We start from the raw sequence: 22053 nt of genomic DNA, 5'->3' as shown, positions 1-22053 counted from the left end.
TATTTTCCCAGACAATTAATTATTTACCAGGACATTTAGGTATTTTTCTAATTTTCCATGACTGGAAATTGCATGTTTCCCATGATGAGAGGAACCCTGTTAAATCTCTAGTTTAATGCCAACTCTACTCAGAGATGGCAAAATGCAGATGTGGCAAAGCGTGGTAAACCAGCAGCAGTTCTGTATCAGTGCAGATTGCTCATTGGCTGTTTTTCTTTTTCATGCATAAAATGATCCGTAAAATGCATTTAATCTCCAGTGATGTCACTCAGGTCGCCCTGCAAACATGTGTTGCACCAGATGTGTGGTCACCAGGCTTATGGGTCAGTTATTGTGTGTCAGCACCAGGAATAATACACTGATGACTTCATCCTGCTGTAACCTACATAAAGCAGTCTGTCGCCATTATTAACGACCCGCTGCTGTCTTTACTGCAGGTGATGAATTGCTTCCTGTACAACAGGAAATGTGCACTGCAGGATTTCTGAGCAAAAGAAGGTAAGACTACAGACCAAGACCAAGATATGTTCATTATATTATTCTAACATACCGTTCTTTTCCACTTTTCTCCCCAATTTGGGAACGCCCAATTCCCAATGCGCTGTAAGGCCTCGTGGTGGCATAGTGATGAATCTCAGTTGCCTCCTCGTCTGAGACGTCAATCTGCGCATCTTATCACGTGACTTGTTGAGCGCGTTACCGTGGAGACGTAGCGTGTATGGAGGCTTCACGCTATTCTCCGCGGCATCCGCGCACATCTCAGCACACGCCCCACCAAGAGCGAGAACCACATTATAGTGACCACGAGGAGGTTACCCCATGTGACTCTACCCTCCCTAGCAACCGGGACAATTTGGTTACCCCATGTGACTCTACCCTCCCTAGCAACCGGGCCAATTTGGTTACCCCATGTGACTCTACCCTCCCTAGCAACTGGCCCAATTTGGTTACCCCATGTGACTCTACCCTCCCTAGCAACCGGGCCAATTTGGTTACCCCATGTGACTCTACCCTCCCTAGCAACTGGCCCAATTTGGTTACCCCATGTGACTCAACCCTCCCTAGCAACCGGGCCAATGTGGTTACCCCATGTGACTCTACCCTCCCTAGCAACTGGGCCAATTTGGTTACCCCATGTGACTCTACCCTCCCTAGCAACTGGCCCAATTTGGTTACCCCATGTGACTCTACCCTCCATAGCAACCAGGCCAATGTGGTTAACCCATGTGACTCAACCCTCCCTAGCAACTGGGACAATCTGGTTACCCTATGTGACTCTACCCTCCCTAGCAACCGGGCCAATTTGGTTACCCCATGTGACTCTACCCTCCCTAGCAACCGGGCCAATTTGGTTACCCCATGTGACTCTACCCTCCCTAGCAACCGGGCCAATTTGGTTGCTAAGGAGACCTGGCTACATTTTAGCTTCTTTTTTTTTTTTTAAGTACAAATTTCACATTTTAGCAATTTATATGAAATTCCATTTATAGTAACGACACAAAGTGTTGTCAAAGTTTAAAAATGTGATTCATAAATAAAAATAAAAAATTCACAAGGTTGGAACCTAATAATGAAAATAGAATTCCACATAATAATAATAATGTAATATTTGTATTCTAAAAATAATAATTGAACTGATACTATAACTTTGTCACTTTATTATTTATATGTACTATACACATTTATTACACTTACTACTTTTACACGTTTGTTTATATGGACTTGCACGATTTGCAAGTGTTGACATTGATATGTATAACTAGCGCTAATATGGTACTGTCTCTTTAAGAGAACCGGCATGGTGGTTTTTCCCTGATCAGTGAAATGCACGATTAAAATTAACGATTATTTTGTACTTTTTGATCACAATCTGACTGTAAATCAAGTCAAGTGTATAGATCACATATTTGGACACACTCACAACGTTCCTCACATAATGTGTATTGACTTACGTGTACAAATATTTGCTGACCAGCTTTTAATCACTATCTTTATATTAGTGAAGGAAGCAGCGCTTCTTCACCACTACACAACTCAATCACTGGCGAGTGAAATCTGAACATTTAACAGCCAATGGATAATAACAGACTTATTTTAGTCACATAATGCAATATTTGGTTGCATATGCGAGTGATTTACAATGTAGCGTGCAGCTGTTTCAGCAGTACATAACATCAATACTGTTTACATTATGCAAATTTACATTTTTTGTGTAATACCTAAAACTGGAATTAACAACATCTTAATTTTGACTCATTATTTTACTCATTAGTGTGTTAAAATGTAACCAAAACATGTTTTTGTGAGATTCGTAATTTTGCTCAGAGGAAGCATGTACAGTTTTGGCTTATCTGACTCAAAAATGTTCGTAGGTGGTTTGAAATCCGATTTTTGTCAATGTATCTCAGTCAACGTATTTTATCGATTTATTTATTTAATTATTTTTGTCATTCACTGTGCACAATGGGTTGTTATGTCTGGTTTTATATGGAGGACCAAATGTGACAATATAATTTTTTTTTAATAAATAAAAAATATATATATTTGTTTAAAAAAAAAAAAAAAGTGAATTTAGTAATAAAATAAATATTGTTTAAATCAGATATAAATAAGTTTTTAATTATATTTCCACATTTATTTATTTGACTTATTTATGTATACATATATCTATTTCCACATTTATTTATATATTTGTTTACTTAATATTTTTTTAATTTCATATTTATTTACTGCCACATTTCTGTATTTCTTATTTATGTTTTGTCCATAAGGTGATGAGAAATAAATCTGGAAATAAATAAATACAAAAATCCATAATTAATTAAATGCATAAATACTAATTTATGTGAGATTTAAACATGCATTTTTTCTATTTTTATTTACTTATTTATTTATTTGCAAATATATTTATTTATTTATTTATTTTCTTCTTTGCAAATATATTTATTTATAAAAAAAATTCTTTGCAAATATATTTATTTATTTATGTATTTTTTCTTTGCAAATATATTTATTTATGTATGTATTTTTTTTGCAAATATATTTATTTATTTATTTATTTATTTATTTTCTTCTTTGCAGATATATTTATTTATTTGCAAGTATTTATTTATTTATTTTCTTCTTTGCAAATATATTTATTAAATTTTTTCTTTGCAAATATATTTATTAAATTTTTTCTTTGCAAATATATTTATAAAATTTTTCCTTTGTAAATATATTTATTTAGTTATTTATTTGTCACATTCAGTCCTGCATAGAATTGCGACGACACAAACTGCATCCAAACGGCTTAAATAATGACATCAAAAGAGTTCAAAATGACCTTCAGCCCACGCAAACTCCCAGATGAAGGTAAAGACTTTGAGGACATTAGCATGATTAGCACTGAAGGTTACAGGAGCGTGAGCCGTGAGATATTAACGAGCAAGACTTTTGAGACTCAAACCATCCCAGACGCTCTCAGTGGATTTCCTTTGTTCTGTAACGCTCAATGACATCATCGCCTCTGTTTCTAATGTGGCTGCTAGCGTTGGAGATATTTCGACCACAGTGTCTGAGAAAAACCCATTCTTGGTCCCCGTCACTCACTCAACAAGCTTTACAGATTGTCCAATAGCAGTAGCTCTCGGAGTGTGGGACACACCCCCTCTGAGGTGCGGAAGACCGCCCCGTTCTCAAATCTTGTTCATTTCACACATACAAATTAGCCGCGGTGACAAGAAAGAACCAATGACGTCAAATCTTGTCCATATTATTCTCCTTATACGGTTTTACGCTTTTCAGTTTCATAAAAATGAATGACATCAAATTGAACCGAGTAATCTTAAAAAACTAATAAAATAAAAAAAACTGAAATTTGTTTTTCTGTTTTATTAATTTAATTTGACTGAATTTTAAAATGCGTAAACCTTAATATTTATTTTAAGTTTTATTCATTTAATTGTGTTAAACACTACTTAAATAATAATTTATTTCATTTAAACGCGTAAAACAAAAATAGACGAAAATATTATTTTTGAGTGTATTGTCGATTTTAATCGTGCTTTTCGGATCCTCTGATCCTTCGTGCTTGTGTTTCACGGATTCGTGAATGTCTTGAAGGCGAGTAAATGATGACAATTTTAATTCTTTAGGCGAGCAATTATCTCTTAGCATTGAAGCCGCGCGCAGAAACACGTTGCTTTTGTTTAACACGGTTAGGGGTGAATTCCCTAAACAGTTGCGCTACTTTTGTGCATGGTATTTCCCGCAATCTAGTTTAACCCTTTACCCTTGTAGCTGTTTTCCTGTTTCAGTGGCATACCCAAAATTAAAGGCTTATAACTCGACAAAAAACTCGCCAAAGCAATCAAAAGTTCCAACATTACAAATATAATTGATCATAGTGTCCAAAAACATCTCCAAACAAATAAAAGATAATAATTGTACATAAGAACTAATTACACATGCAAACACAACAATGACTAAAGGTTTGCATAGCATGCAGACATGATTTTACTCATGAGATTTCACAGAATGAGTTTCATTCTGTGTCATTTGAGTCATCATTGAGTCTGTGTCGTGTATTTGGCGCCATCTCCTGGTGGTCATATGTAACATTGTGCTTCATGTGGATTATCTAATGATCTATACATCTGATTATCTTGTGTGTGGACTCGTTTGAAAGATAATCACAGACTCTAAATAATCATATGTGACACTTAATATTCCTTTTATGTTTCATGAAGTTATAAGCAAAAACGTGGCACATAAGCGACACCAACATAATTGTCAGGTGTCTATGTAAACAATAAAACATTTCTTTTTTTGGGGGTGAATTTTCAGCACTTTCTTAGGCTGAGAGTCTAATAAATGTATCATAAATGTATCAAAAAAATTTATCTTTACAATGACGCCAAACACCATTTTTTTTGTCGAGTTATAAGCCATTAATTTTGGGTGTGCCACTGAAACAGGACATCTTTCAAAACCCCTTCAGATGTCCCGACTGGAGTATGAGAACGTTAAGATATATTATAATAGCACTTCTCATTGAATACATGTGTGCTGTCAGTGCTGTCATCAACACCAGACACCAGCTGTCTCCTAGTGACCAGCGGCCGCCACACGCCCGGATCATGACTCGCTTTGAGTAAACACATCCGAGTACTCTCCATTCCAGCGGCTGGTATTAGAACGGGCTAATGTTACCCTCACGGGGGGGTTATTATCGTGATGGGGTGATTGAGGTGTGTGAGAGAACAGGTTTGAGTGGAAACCCTGAATAAGCTCTATGAGAAGGGTATTATGGGAAAGAGGTCACACGCTCTCTCTCTCCAGTTCTCTTTGGGGCCGAACGCTCATCCATTTTTCATTTGTGGGTTCATAATGGGTTCGCCATGTACTTCCTTCCAGCCGTCCCCCTTCATCTTTCCCCTCAGGTCTAACGTACAAAACTACATATTTTCAAAATGGACTCGTTCGGTCTTTAGGAGGCTCTGTATAATTAAGGAACGCTCCCGCTACGTTTTGAGGATGCAAAAATACTTCAGATCCTGCTAGGGACGGATTATGACTTGCAAAGGCTCCAAGGGTTTTGAAGCGTACATACACACACACACACACACACACACACACACACACACACACACACAGACACAGACACACACACATTCCATGCCAACACACACACACACACACACACACACACACACACAATCCATGCAAACACACAGACACACACACACACACACACACACATCATACAGACAGACAGACAGACAAACACACACACACACACACATATACAGACAGACAGACAGACACACACACTCACACATACACAGAGACACACACACACACACACACACACACACACACACACACACACACACACACAGAGAGACACACACACACACACACACACAGAGAGAGACACACACACACACACACACACACACACACACACAGAGAGACACACACACACACACACACACAGACAGTGACTCACAGAACTGGGACTGGAGTGGCGTCTGAGTTTGGGAGACTCTTTCCCAGTGGAGGAGGTTTTGGAGCTGATGCAGGCGTTATTCTCCGAGTGAACGCGCTTCACCTGGCTGGCGGGTTTCTCGAAGGGATCGAAGCCGCTCTGCGTCCGCTGCACTCGCACTTTCTTGTCTTCAGGGATGGTGTCTAACGTCTTGATGAGCGCGTCTGATCCCTGACAGCCGCGAGTGGACATCTTCGTGACACATATCTGAATAAACAATACAAAGAAAATACAGTTTAAAATTACTATAAAAAAATAACCAAGAGGATAAATGCACTCGAGAAACAATGAAAGTAAAAATCTCAAAGTGTCCTTAAAACTTATATTGCATATGATATTATAATAGTTTGAGAACAGAGTATCTTCAATGAAGTGTGTTTTCAGAATCACATTATCATACACACACACACACACACAGAAGCATTAATAGAAACAGAGCGTGCATACCGGCCACTCCATCGCCGCAGGGAATGTCACGCAGCACAAAAGGGCCAGGCGAGCGTGTCGTGTTATCCGCAGCCACCTGACATTAAATATTCACGGGGTTTTCTGAGTCGAGCGAGACTCCAACAGAACACCCCTTAGAAACCGCCTTTCTAACTACACACATATACAATGAGCAGAGGCGGGTGCATTACACCGGCCGGGTTTCTCTACAGGTCTCAGGACAGCCTTTGGCAGGTTAGCCAGAAAACATCCGTGGCTGGTTACCCACACAAAGCACGCCATAGCAACGCTAGAATGTTTTGGTGGTTGCTATGGTGTTGCTATACGGTAGACATCCTCTTCTTGTCCAAGTAGGCGGTTCTTGGTCAGAATCAGATGCAAAGTGAACCAAACTTGAAGGCGATAGTTAAAGAGCCAGTTCACCTAAATATGAACATTCTGTCATCATTTACTCAACCTCATGCCGTCCCTGATGTGCACGACTTTCGTTCTTCATCAGAACACATTTGAAGTACAATAGAATAAATATCTTAGCTCAGCAAGTCCTTAAAATGCAAGTGAAAAAATTTGATGAGAACTGAGAACATTTTTCAAGCATTCTCTGGCGTCTGACACCTGAAGTAACCGTGACGCTCAAAGCACAATGACATTCAACACCATTTTCATTCAGACATTGACAGGCCAGAATTTCTCTGCACATAAACATGTATGTGACCTTTTTAAAAAGGAGCAAAAACAGGATCCTCGTCGTCCTGGGAAACCAACCTGAACGGATCGCGACTCGCCCTGTCACTTTTCTGGGTCCAATCAGTTCTGGTTGAAACGTCAGCATGCAGCTTTTATTATGTTTTGTCCCACGCCATTCCTTTTCTCTAAGCCTCAGACAGACTCCGCCCCCTCCGCTGTCAATCCTGAATAAGATGTGAATGTGCAGTGCCGGTCCCGAGAGCAGCTGTCACCCGCGTGCCTATTGTTCTAAGAATGCGTGGCACAATGAGCTCTACTTGAGTCTCAATCAATCTCAGTTGTTCATGTCCTCACAAATGCACGTCAACATCGTTTCCATCATGAGACTTGTCATGTAAAACTCCCAGTGCAATGTCCATTAAAGCACGACTGCATGATGAGAGGTTTATTATATAACAAATGACGTGTTCCAAAATCATTAATGAAACTGAATGTCATGAAAATCCCCATTGATTCCCAAACCTCAATGTGACGGGTGGCGGGGGACGATCCTCAATTGCCTCCTTGTCCTAGACGTCAATCCGCGCATCTTATCACGTGACTTGTTGAGCGCGTTACCATGGAGACGTAGCGCATGTGGAGTCCTCGGCACTGCCGTCCACCCTGGGGAGCGCCGCTGCCATCTGCCGGGTGACAGAAACCCGGCAGATGTTCCCCGCCCGGATGCGGGGAACGGCCGCCGTCCGCGGGGCGAGTAGGGACTGGATCCCCGACCTCCTGGAGCCGCTGCCAGGGGGGGAGGAGAGCCCTGCCGTCCCCCAGAAACGTGGAGGGGTCGAGTGAAGACCGCCGTCGGCGAGGGAAGGAGGGAAGTAACTCCCTGACCGCCTGGAGTGGTAGGGCCGCTGCCAGGGGCGGAGGAGTGTCCCCACATGCCGCCAGAAAAGCGGAGGGGCGTTCTGTCCGCTGGGGGTCGGAGGTTTGACTATAGAGGAACGGTGAGTGAGCTTTTTCTCTCTCTCCTCTCTCTCTCTCTCTGTCGCACCGTGTTGGCCTTTTCCCTCGGCAATTTTTTTTTTGTTGTTGTTTTTCCCCTCCTGTCTCCTCCCAGGATGAGGAAGGCGGGGATGACCTGACGGGGCACAAAGCACGCCCCTCCCCAGGGAAAGAGGGGGGGGGGGTGTATGTCATGCCGGTGGCACCCCGGCCTGAAGTAACGCCGGGAGGAGTGTGGAGCGGAGGGGGGCGGGGCCGGGCTAGAATGTCGCACGCCCGGTCCCCAATCGGCCTGATGGGGCGCGCGAGGGATAAAGGCGGTTCGAGAGAGAGAGAATTACGGGCATGTCCGTCGTGTGTGTTTATGTTTGAGCTTTTAGTTTTGAGTTTAATTAAATATTATTTGTATTGACAAGCCGGTTCTCACCTTCTCCTTGCCCATCTTAACCCCCTTACAAAAATATATATATATAATATATATATACACACATTTGAAAACTGTATTTTGTGTTTATCAGGGTGCCTTTGTTTTATGTTATATCTCGTTTGAAGGTCTAAAACAATTTAGTAGGAAACAAACAAAAACAGAAGACATCAGGAAGGGGCAAATACTTACACAGCACTGTAAACAAAAGGCAGCAGGATAAAATTATTAGCAGCGTCCCTAGACAGAGATAACGTTTATCTTCTAATTTACACCGCTATCATGCACACGGAGTGATTTATGCAGCATCCTCGGCACAATGACGACTGCAGGCTGTATGTGGGATTTCAGCATGCTTAATGGAAACCACTAAGTATTCCATTAAACTCTGAAAGCAACTTCCTGTACAGCGCAGTGCTTATTTGTTACACTGTCTTCACGTGAACCGAATCATCATGTACATAATGCACCTTTAACTAAACATTCAAAAGATAATGTGGTTGGAGATGTTTGTTTTGAATGATCTCAGGACTAATGCAGCATCATTATAGGACAGAGAGCTCCGCATCACGGCTTTATTTGGAGCGCACGTCAATGCGGCAGCATTACACAATCACAAATGGATCACGAGTGCTTTGAAAGAAACGCGCCCATCTGCTGTGAACCTCCTCGCACGTGGAAGTCTTTCATGTGTCAGACGCCTCTGTCAGGGGCACAACACGCCTGATGGGCTATTCTGCAGCTGAACGGGAGACTAGAAAGGATTCAAGATCTGTAAACGAACGCAGGCACCCATTCGTTAGCAGCCTTTCTTCTTACACCTTTACTCAAATTTCAACTGGGCCCGGGTATACTTCATAGTAGAGACGGGATGATGTATCAGTCAGGACAAATCATCTGAAAGTATTCGCCCATATTTTTACGATTAACAAAAGTTTGTTCTTTCTTTGTCTTGTATTAGTTCTGAAATCTACCATTAAGGACCATTTTCACATTGTGACAATACTTTAAGGACACTTCATGCCATGCTGGAAATATACAGTGCAAAGAAAAAGTATGTGAACCCTTTGGAATTAGCTGTTTTCTGCATTAATTGCTCATTAATTGTGATCTCATCTTAATCAAAGTCACACGTATAAACACAATGTGCTTAAATAACAACACACAAACCTTTATAATCTTTCACGTCTTTATTGAACACACCCCATTAAACATTCACAGTGCTGTGGAAATGTAAGGGAACCCTTGGATTTTATAACCTCCTCTGGCAGCAATAACCTCAATCAAGCATTTCCGGTAGATGCGGATTAGACATGCACAATCTTCAGAAGGAATTCTGGATCGTTCTTCCTTGAACAACTTCAGTTCAGACATATTCTTAGGATATCTGGTGTCTCTTCTGAGGTCATTGGACAGCATATCTATTGGGTTAAGGTCTGGGCTCTGACTGGGACACTCCAAAGGTTCATTTTCTTTAGAGGATTTACTTCGACATTTATACATTTGGCAGATGCTTTTATCCAAAGTGTCTTACAGTGCACTTATTACAGGGACAATCCCCCCCGGAGCAACCTGGAGTTAAGTGTCTTACTCAAGGACACAATAATGGTGGCTGTGGGAATCGAACCAGCAACCTTCTGAATACCAGTTATGTGCTTTGGCCACTACACCACCATCACTCTTTAGAGTATTTAGAGTTTAGAGTAATTGTCCTGCTGCATCACACAACTTCTACTGAGCTTCAGCTGGTCCACAGCCACCCTGACATATTCCAGTAGGATATCTTCATAAACTTGGGAATTCATTTTAACCTCGATGATGGCAAGCGTTCCAGGTGCCAAAGCAGCAAAGCAGCCCAAAATCACGATGCTCCCTCCACCGTACTTCACGGTTGGGATGATGTTTTCATGTTGGTATGAGGTGCCCTTTTTACACCATACGTAGTGCTGTGGGTTCTTCCAATACAATTCTACTTTAGTTTCATCAGTCTACAAAACATTTTCCCAGTAGTGTTGTGGAGTCTCAAGGTGGTCTTTGGCAAACTTCAGACATGCAGGAATGTTTTTGTTGGAAAGCAGTGGCTTCCATCGTGATGTCCTGCCATGGACACCATAACGGTTTAATGTTTTCTGTATAGTAGACTCATGAACAAAGATGTTAACCAGCTCCAATGATTCCTTCAAGTCTTTATCTGTCACTCTAGTGTGCTTCTATACCTCATTGATCATTCTGCGGTGTTCCCTTTGAGTCATATTGGCTGGACGGCCACTTCTAGTGAGAGTACCTATAGTACTAAATCATCTCCATTTATAGACAGTTTGTCTAACTGTGAACAGATGAATATCTAACGGCCACTTCTAGAGAGAGTCCTATAGTACTAAATCATCTCCATTTATAGACAGTTTGTCTAACTGTGAACAGATGAAGATCTAACGGCCACTTCTAGTGAGAGTACCTATAGTACTAAATCATCTCCATTTATAGACAGTTTGTCTAACTGTGGACAGATGAAGATCTAACGGCCACTTCTAGTGAGAGTACCTATAGAACTAAATCACCTCCATTTATAGACAGTTTGTCTAACTGTGGACAGATAAATATCTAACGGCCACTTCTAGTGAGAGTACCTATAGAACTAAATCACCTCCATTTATAGACAGTTTGTCTAACTGTGGACAGATGAATATCTGACAGCCACTTCTAGAGAGAGTACCTATAGTACTAAACCATCTCCATATGAATGATGTATTCAACATGTACAAGAACAACACAATAATGTGTGTGTTATTAGTTCAAACAGATCGAGTTTTTCCATAATTGTAACTTAGATGAAGCTCAAACCAGATTTGAAGACAAATGTATACATAAATGCAAATAATTCCAAAGGTTCACATATTTTTCTTACCACTGTAACTAAGCTCCAAGGTGAAAATCTAAATTCCATCTAGAAACAAATGAAACATTTATTTAAAAACATAGAGCTGTAATGTAATGCATTGGAGAGGCGGTGTATGTTGTTTGTCATCTTAGGGGTTGCAGTTGTGTTTTGCCGTATGCATTATAAAGAGCTGCTGTCAGGACTGTTACTCTGAAATGGATGACAGTGACTCCAGCAAAAGAGCACAAATATCTCGAGGTGAGATGCAATCATTTATATTTAAGAATCCATTAGGCTAACACACTAGAACAATACTTTCATAACATGTTATTGTCTGAAATATGGCTCGGCGATATATCAGATATGCATGACATGTTTGCCATGTTCTTGCTTGCGATGTAAAATCAAGCAATACCATGAATAGTGTCATTATTTAAATTAGCTTTTTATTTGGCCAATAAGGTTCCTAAAGACCATGTAATTAGACTAGTTTCACGACTCGGGAGTATGAGAGCATAAAGACAGATTTGTTGAGATAGATTATCTGCTTTGAACTTCAGTAGATTGATGATGAAAATGTTCTGGTCCACTGGGATATAAAGCAGAGCATAATAAGAATTTACTAAGGAAAAATAGAGGAATTGTTCCTTTGTTGGCACATAATCTGACTGTATTTCCTGAAAACAGCTCTGACCTTCTCATAAATGAGCCTCTCGATATTCAAAGCCAAAAGAGGCGAAGGCGACTCTAGCAAAGAACACAAAACTCCGTAAGATGTTGGTTAATGGAGAAAAATCGTAAATGCATTTGGTTGGGAAGGGTTACAAAGCTAACCCTTCGCATCACGATTCATACTCAAATGATTCTAAATCAATTATTAAAAGAATCAGAATCGATTCGGAGTTCAGTTCTGGGTTTTTCTGGGCGGCTGTGGCTCAGGTGGTTGAGCGGGTCGGCCACTAATCGCAGGATTGGTGGTTTAATTCGCGGCCCACACGAGTCCACATGCCGAAGTGTCCACTATAACCACACTATAGTGACCACGAGGAGGTTACCCCATGTGACTCTACCCTCCCTAGCAACCGGGACAATTTGGTTGCTATGGAGACCTGGCTGCAGTCACTCACTCACTCACTCACTCAGTCACTCGACTCCAGGGGTGATAGTCAGCGTCAACACTCACTGAGTTACCCAGGCCCCATACAAAGTATTATGTTATAATTTAAACTAAATAATAAAAAAAATTGCATATATAAAAAAGCTTGCTAGATTTAGGGAAGAATACACTTCACAGTCTGTTACAAAGTCCACAAACCCATTACAAAACATGAATAATGATTCCAGCATCTGTAGAATTCATGTTCATTGACTAAAACAAAACTAGAACTTTAATAACCTTTCACTCAAAGTAGCATTTCTAAGTACCACTTTGGCCTTGACAAGCTGGTGAATTCTCCTCCTGTGATTTACGTGAGTGCAACACATCCATTTTACAGAAATTGGAAGTTTAGAACGGAGTAAAAGAAGACAAAGGTTGTGCAGAATTAATGACTAAATTGGCTGTCTTCCCTGACGTTGCCAGTTTGGATTAGAACTCACTTCAGTACAAAACCCTTCAGGACGTGTTCCTCAAAAACATCAGCCTTATGTTAAAACTAGCCTGTATTTACAACCTACACAAATAATTCCTCATTGTAGACTTTAACACGATTTTTGTCATGTCACTCTGTCTACCCAATATACCAATATCAGTATCAGTGCATCACAAATTTTATAAACCTAGTCTATATTCCTAATGTACATAAAATCTTCATTATGCAAATGTAAAGACAATTTAATTTATCTGATATATTTCCGAGGGAAACAGGATATTCAAGCTTTCTTTTGGCCTGTTAACAAGATCAACCAGCGCTCGATTTCATGATTTTAAAATTCGATATCGGGATTGTTCAAATTAAGGTTTATGTTTAATGTTTTCCGTATAGTGAATATAGATGTTTACCAGTTCCAATGATTCCTTCAAGTCTTTATCTGTCACTCTAGTGTTCTTCTATACCTCATTGATCATTCTGCGGTGTTTCCTTTAAGTCATCTTGACTGGACGGCCACTTCTAGTGAGAGTACCTATAGTACTAAATCATCTCCATTTATAGACAGTTTGTCTAACTGTGGACAGATGAATATCTAACGGCCACTTCTAGAGAGAGTACCTATAGTACTAAATCATCTCCAATTATAGACAGTTTGTCTAACTGTGGACAGATGAATATCTAACGGCCACTTCTAGTGAGAGTACCTATAGTACTAAATCATCTCCATTTATAGACAGTTTGTCTAACTGTGGACAGATGAATATCTAAACTCTTCCAGATAACTTTATAACCCTTTCCAGCTTTATGCAAATCAACAGTTCTTGATCGTAGGTCTTCTGAGATCTCTTGTTTACGAGTCAGAAGATGCTTCTTGTGAATAGCAAACAAATTTTTTTGAGTTTAAACATTACAAGTCAAAGTAGCTCTAACCCACACCTCCAATCTCATTTAATTAATTAGATGCCAGGCTTGCCAACTCCAGACTTTAATTAGCTTCTGTTGACGTCTTCAGCCTATGGGGTTCACTTACTTTTTCAACAGCACTTCTAATGTTTAATGGGATGTGTTCAATCAAGACATGAAAGATTATAATTGTTTTGTGTGTCGGCTGAAGCACATTGTGTTTGTCTATATGTGTGACTTTAATGAAGATCACAATTTATGACCAATTAGTGTAGAATACCATCTAATTCCAGAGGGTTCACATACTTTTTCTTGCCACTGTAAATGGTTTTAAGTAATCTATTACACAGGCCAAATTCGCCCAATTTTTTGAAGGGGAAAATGGCTAAAAAACAAGGACAACGAGTTAGAATCGAACCAGAACAACTGCTGGCAAATGCCCAGAGCATCGCTTTGATGAATTCACTTTTGTTGATATGCGGCATGGACGTGGACTGGCCTCTGTAGTTGTAGGTGGAACCAAAGCGTTTACGTGTATTATAATGGTCAATTTCTACATGTTGAGAGCTTGAGATTCTTTGAATGAGTTTATAAAGTAAAGAGAGCCTCTCGGCTACACTAATTGTTTTTGATAGACTGATAATTGTAGTAGATGTTTGCTCTGGAAAGCAAAGCCATGGTCAACAACAGTCGACTAATGAGTAGATTTACATAAAATATCTAACAAATGAAAACACAGGCGTGATTAAAACTTTGTATCCGTGACATGTTGAGATCTTTACTCCCTTGTGGAATTAATTATGCACATATCTAATGTAATAGCCGGGCACTAATGAACGTTTTCAGGGTGATTGGGTCTGTGCGAGGTTATGTGACCTCGGTTTTATCTGTGACCTCGTCACAACAGTCTGCACACGTTGTGTAACATACAACAATGGCATTACAAAGCTAATCACAACCTTAATGAAAAGACCAGCAGGAACTTTCATAAAATGGTTAGTGATGGTGTAGTTGGTGAACCAGCATGATCCTTCTGCTGAGGCTTGTTGACCCTGGAAGTTTTGCTAGTTATGCTAGTTAAGGACACCAGCACTACAAAGACAACATATGCAGGTGAACGTACTACCAAATACATAACGGCAAATCAAATATGTGCAACCTTAAATTGCGACTGTTGTATTGAATGATATTACAAAATCACAGCTTAACTTGAGAGTAATATTTAGTCTAAATTTGAGTCACTAAAAGTACTAAAATACTAGTTTTATGGGGCCTGTGTAGCTCAGTGGTAAAGACGCTGGCTACCACCCCTGGAGTTCGCTAGTTCGCTAGTTTGAACCCCAGGGCATGCTGAGTGACTCCAGTCAGGTCTCCTAAGCAACCAAATTGGCCCGGTTGCTAGGGAGGGTAGAGTCACATGGGGTAACCTCCATGTGGCCACTATAATGTGGTTCGTTCTTGGTGGGGTGTGTGGTGAGTTGTCGCTATGGATGGCGTGAAGCCTCCACACGCACGCACGTCACGCTCAACAAGCCACGTGATAAGATGCTCGGGTTGAAGCAACTGAGATTCGTCCTCCGCCACCACCACGACTTATTTGGTGATTAGGTGAAAAAGGGGAACCCCCTTCAAGTTTCTCCGGTAAGTGACTTTGACATGAGCATGAGCTATTTTTTTAAAACGGGACTGTGATAGGGCCTAATACAGGACCGGGTGTGTAGGATCACTACCCGGCCCCGCCTCCACATTGCCACATTCCTCCCTCGTTCTCTCAGGCTGGGGTGCCCCCAGCATGACGTACACCCCCCCCCCCTCTTTCCCTGGGGGAGGGCGTGCCCTAAGCCCTGTCTGCTGGCAGGTCATCCCCGTCTACCTGGACGAGGGAGGGGACAAGGGGAGGGAAACAGAAATAATTAAACTGAGGGGGTACTTCCTGTAACAGTGTAGTACCCCCCAAAAAAACACTGTAAAATTTAAAAGAGAGGGAAAAGGCCAACGCAGAGCGGCAGTGAGAGAGAGAGAGGAGAGAGAGATGAAAAAAAACAACTCTTACACGCCAGTTCTCCGATACGCCGTAGCTTGTTCCTCGGCCACTCCTCCACCCTCTATCGGACGACAGCCAAGCCTCTCTGGCCGGATCTGAGGCAGACCGCGTTCTCGGGGAACAGAAGGGGTCTCCCCCGCCCGGGAGATGGTCGGCAGCGAGCCCCTCCCCGATCACGGTCGGCGGTCTCAAACCCTGCCGCGTTTCAGCGGCTGGTAGGCGACTCCTGCACCCCTGGCAGCGGCCCTGACCGCTCCAGGCGGCCGGTTAGGAGCCCCTTCTCCCCTCGCGGGCTCCTCGTCCCCCGGCAGATGGCCGCGGCTGCTCCATTGGGGTGGACGGTAGTGGCGAGAACTCTACTACGCCGTATCCCTCCTCCTTCCCGGGTTTCGGCACCAGTGTAAAGGGATCAATGGAAAGGAGGAGGCGAGAACCGGCTTGATAATATAAATTATAGTTTTAATGACAAACTTAAACAAAAGACAAAAACACACATATGACGGACATGTCCGTTAACGATCTCTCTCTCCCGCACGATCCTCTGCAGTCGACATTTATCGCTCTCGGGAGGCTTGATTAGCCTAATACGGGAACGGGTGTGTAGGATCACTACCCGGCCCCGCCCTCCGCCCTGCCACAAGGACGAGTCGTTCAACATGTTTCACCCCCACTTCCTGTTTCAGTAGAAACTACGTCAAAACACCAAATCGAATCACACTGGTCAAAAGTACTTCACACGTGACTTTCTATTGTGATCTGATCGTATCGCTTCAGAGGACCATTCGAGTCACAAGGATTACATTTATGCTGACTTTACATCCTTTTTGGCGCTTGAAACTTTTTGGACAATGTTTGCATTGTATCATTAATTCTTCAAATGTCTTTGTTTGTATTCCAGGGAAGAACGAAAGTCAACCGAGCTTGGGACGGCATAAAGTTGAGAGAATTATCACTGTTGGGCGAACTATTCCTTTAACTTTCCATCAAACCTGTGGTGGCATTACGTTGTAATAGTGGGGCTTTCCTCTTACGTCATACCCTGAAATTCTCCTGGTGCACTACAGAGAATTTGCAGAAGAATGCTTCTTATGCATTTACATGGCCACATAAAGCTACATTATCCAGCAGCTTCCTTATACTTCCTTAAGGCCAGTTCACACCAAGTCTGTTTTTTCGGTGCGATTGTTATGGTGCGTTCACACCAGAGGCGTTGAGGGCGTCAAATCGACCGGAAGTCATTCATTTTCTATGGCAGCCAGCGTCTCGCAGTGGCGAGAGGCGGCGTGGCCGTGGGTGGCATCTTGGCCGGTGTGGGCGTCAGAGGAAAGTTCAAGTGCGGGCAACGTTATGGTAATGAGCTTTGACGCGGTTCGGCAGCAACATACTGGAATATAGAAGTGCTCCGCTCTAGCGAAGTCTAGAGAACACAACCATGTAAATTTGGTTCCCACCAAACATTCGTTCCGAAGACAAAATGGAGGAGCAACTGATTATTGCCGTGGCGGGTTTTCCCGTAATATACAATCTGTCCCCGTTTGCTTACAGGGATATAAATGAAATTAAAAAACGATGCGAGGCAAATGTGTCTGAAATTGTTAGTGTGCCAAGTGAGTTGACGAAGTGGATATTATGGTTTATATAATAATATATTAAAAGATTCTTGATGTACATTATTCCTCCTGTATGTGAATCACTGTACCTCGTGTTATATTATCTAGGTATTAATCCCAGCATTATATAATCCAGGCTGAATATGCATCAACACCAAGGAAGGAACATAATGACACAGTTATGCCAAGTTAGGTAAATGTATGCTTTAACAGCATGATGTCAATGCCACTCGGCTACTTCTATAAGTAATGTTTGTACCAATGCCCAGGTTGAACCATGCCAACGGTAATCTCGTCTCTACAGGGACACATATCGGGGCTTGTTCCGTTCACTTTCTTATCCTCACACAGGTCTAATCTTTCACAGCACGCCTTCCACCTGTTGGTGGAGATCTCACACGGGCCTCTGAGATTGCGCCGCGGCGGGATGCTGTGAGGTGTTGATACAGATGGGAGAATGGCCTACTTCTTCCTCCCCCTTTCCCCACCACCCCGGGGCACGCATCACAACTCAATTGCTCAGAGAAGGTGGCAAAAACAGCATCCCGCAGCACAAACTGCCAAAATGCATGTTATATGCAAGATGCATGAAGCGTGTCTTCCTGTCTGTGTAAGTGCCGTCTCGAGCACCACCACGATTCTCACTTGGGCCGGCCCGTTACGGACCTGGCGATGCACAAGCCATGTCATTCCATTTGCGAGTTTGCATGCACGCATTTCCTGCAACATAAACCTGTTTATCCCCTATAAATGCACACACACCGTTAAGCATGTGATGGGAGCATCTGGGGAGCATTTGTGCTGATCAGGAGCATGCACTGCCAGGAAGAGCGGGGTGGGGGGGTGGTTTGGGGGGTTGCTTACCTTATTGCAGTCACTATGTGCAGGAGACAGATCACCTGTGTGCCTCTTGCGTGCAGATGAAACGCATGCAAGCCAATCACTGCCAGCGAATCGCATTCACAACATCTCTCGCAGACTCAGAGGCTGGAAGCCCAAAGATTGGACTATACAAAGGGGATGGAGAATGATGGGGGGGGATCTTTCAGAGTGAGAACTCGCCCATGCCCGCGACGCAGCTTCTGTGCATCACGCATGTGTTTGAGGTCGCCGGTTGAACTAGAGATGCAATGTGACATGCCGTGTGGCCACCTCAAGACCCGGACTCCTGGGGAAAACGGACGGGATGTAAATGGCGACCCCCGCAAGCACAGATGGTCTGATCCGGAGTGGTTTCAGGAAGCGAGGGGCAGAAGCGGCGTCTGCAGCAGCCGTGCCACCCATGCGTGCTGGATAGAGTTCTCTCTCTCTCTCTCTCCCTCCCTCTCTCTCTCTCTCTCTCCCTCTCTCTCTCTCTCCCTCTCTCTCCCCCTCTCTTTCTCTCTATTTCAGCCATTGATTTACTCCTCTGCACAGCTTCAGTGAAATGTGAAACTCTGTCCTGACAAGTAGCCATTAATCGAGTGAGTAACATTAACAACAATAACAGAAAAGACAGGAAGGCACTCAAGAGCCAAATGTCCAGCATCACACTTTTAGGACATATCACGAATCCACATCTTCGGAAACCTGTCACGAACAAGTCGAGGTCAAAGTTCAGCCACAATGAATAAATTAATTAAATTAAAAATATTCTAGGTTTTATTGCATCATGTTGATTACCACAAAATATATTTGACCAAAAAAAAATCCCTATTACTATTATTATTATTATTATTGTCATGACAACTAAAGCCTGCTATCACGGTAAAGACTACTTTAACTAGCCTAATATGACCATGCACAACTTTTAATGTAAAGATGCATTAATATATGTAGAAATGAACATTAACCAAGATTAATAAATGCTGTAACTGTATTTTTAATTTTTAACTATTCCCCACAGATCCTCATTATCATACTGTAAACAATAAATACAAAAATACTGTAATTACTGTGAATTTATGATTTAAATTGCAATTGCAAAAAAACTTTTGTACATCATGGTGATGTTTGTACCGGCCTTTATTGTTACAGATTTTAATACAAATAAAAAAAAAATTCATACAGAAAAAATACTATATAATGATCTAATGAGATTATTTCCCAGGGTAAAAAAATCGAAAATTTCACAAATAAATGATGCACGTTGCAGCTGCTGGAATGTCCCCCCAGTTGTTTTTAGCACTTAAATGTTGTTAAGAGTGTATCACAGTGTAAAACATGTCATTTCCTGTTGCCAGTAGGTGGCGCCGTGACTATAACTGAATATTGGCACGTAGATATATTCAGACCAGGACTCTTATAAAACATGTGACGTTTGGGGTAGATTGGACATTGTATGTTTGAGTTATAACAACTTCCTGTTTCATGGCGAAACATTGAACTTTGAACACCAAGGACACGCCATTCAAAGAAAACTCAAAAGATTTGCAAATTAGCATCACCAAGGCCTTTATATTAGAGTACCCAAATATGAAGTAGATCTGATGAAATCTCTAGGAGGAGTTTGTTAAAGTACGAGGCATGGAAATGGCAAAAATTTAAGAGACTTCCAAAATGGCCGACTTCCTGTTGAGTTTAGGGCATGGGTCCAAGAGACTTTTTTGTAGGTATTGGCATGTTACACATGTGTACCGATTTCTGTACGTATAGGTGAAACGTAGCGTAAAGCGCACATCGGTGAATGTTTGTAGGTGGCGCTATTGAGACATTTTGCCACAATTTGGATACCAATTTCAGACGTACATTTTCTCCACTGATGAGTGAGTTTCAATGTGATTTATTTGGGAAAAAAAATAATAAACGCCTATAAAAACAATAGACCCAAATAAATGGCAAGCTTCATTTTCTTTAGGCAAAATATATTATATATTATTTCTATTTTTTTGAAATGACCTGGACATGCTTTCGTGAAATGTGTGTGTGTGTGTGTGTGTGTTACTGATTGTGTGTGTGTGTTTGTGTGTGTTACTGATTGTGTGTGTGTGTGTGTGTTACTGATTGCGTGTGTGTGTTACTGATTGCGTGTGTGTGTTACTGATTGCGTGTGTCTGTGTGTTACTGATTGCGTGTGTGTGTGTGTGTTACTGATTGTGTGTGTGTTTGTGTGTGTGTTACTGATTATGTGTGTGTGTGTGTGTGTGTGTGTGTTTGTGTGTGTTACTGATTATGTGTGTGTGTGTGTTACTGATTATGTGTGTGTGTGTTACTGACAACCCTTAATCACTCTATTCTTTTATATATTTGTATTGTTTGGAATGTTTTTAAAAGTTGTGAGGGAGGGTCTCTACATGGGGGCGGCCATGTTGTGATCACATGATCAGCTGAATGCTACTGGCTCAATCTCAGTAACCGTCCTTAAGTGTAATTGGACACTTTCACTCTTGGATTAAATTAATCGCTGACTGTAAACAGTGAATTTCCTCAATGGCGTCAGTAGCTAAAAATCGATTGCGTTTGAACGATGCTGCATCCACACCACTAGGTGTCAGTGTAAGTCAACATAAACAAAACATGACTGAGCGCACCTTTAATAAAAAATTCATGATTACTGTCGTTAACAAATAACCTTAAACAACCTTGTTGTAATAGTGTTTTTCATTGACATATAAAGTATTAAGGATTACAGTAAATGTGCCCCTCTGGTATTAGCGATCGTTTACACGCGGTTCATTGCATTACATGTGACCCGTTTACCTGGTTAAGCTGCAGTGAGCTAAACTTCAGCCCTTACACGGATCAGCAAGGCTCAGTTGTGTGTATACGGTCAGTGCTTGACCTATAATTCTATAACACATGTGGTTTCCACAAAAAACACTATTTACCTTATCAGCAGCCCAGAAGAGATCGAACAGGCCTCCTAGTGTGCACTCAAGGGCACTGGGTAAACTGCTAGAAAGAAAGCGCGATAGTGCTATCTCTTCGCTCAAAGGCAACCTTGAGGAGCGTGTTGCCATAGCAATGAGAGACGGCGATTATCAGCGTGCAGGTAGACAAGCCTTTATTCGCAGACTCTGAATCACACCGACCAGATAAGTAGCCCGATTGTAAAGGGTCATCACATGACTCGTGTCAGCGCTGCAGAATACATTGAAGTCTATGAAGCGAGTGATATTTATACGAGTAAAGGGTCATCACATGACTCGTGTCAGCGCTGCAGAATACATTGAAGTCTATGAAGCGAGTGATATTTATACGGGTAAAGGGTCATCACATGACTCGTGTCAGCTCTGCAGAATACATTGAAGTCTATGAAGTGAGTGATATTTATACGAGTAAAGGGTCATCACATGACTTCGTGTCAGCTGCAGAACACATTGAAGTCTATGAAGAGAGTGATATTTATACGAGTAAAGGGTCATCACATGACTCGTGTCAGCGCTGCAGAATACATTGAAGTCTATGAAGTGAGTGATATTTATACGAGTAAAGGGTCATCACATGACTCGTGTCAGCCTGC

General features: G+C 41.7%; 1 protein-coding gene across 4 annotated transcripts in view; it reads right to left on the bottom strand.

Moving 5' to 3' along the window:
- The window catches only part of LOC127655747 (cyclin-dependent kinase 14), a 107796-nt gene extending 89208 nt beyond the window's left edge, over positions 1–18588 (bottom strand). The window contains exons 1-2 of one of the 4 annotated variants that reach the window (XM_052143714.1): positions 18477–18588; positions 5993–6238 (exon numbers count right to left, since the gene is read on the bottom strand). In XM_052143714.1, the coding sequence (XP_051999674.1) occupies positions 5993–6238; positions 18477–18572 (342 nt within the window). In that variant the 5' untranslated portion in view covers positions 18573–18588. Of the gene's footprint in view, positions 1–5992; positions 6239–6478; positions 6591–7243; positions 7354–18476 lie in introns of those variants that run through there. The other 3 variants (XM_052143716.1, XM_052143717.1, XM_052143715.1) reach the window with 3 other exon arrangements.
- Positions 18589–22053: the final 3465 nt, after the last annotated feature.

The sequence above is a fragment of the Xyrauchen texanus genome, chromosome 15 (genome assembly GCF_025860055.1).
Source record: "Xyrauchen texanus isolate HMW12.3.18 chromosome 15, RBS_HiC_50CHRs, whole genome shotgun sequence".
NCBI lineage: Eukaryota > Metazoa > Chordata > Actinopteri > Cypriniformes > Catostomidae > Xyrauchen > Xyrauchen texanus.
This window is presented reverse-complemented; position numbering and strand designations above follow the sequence as displayed.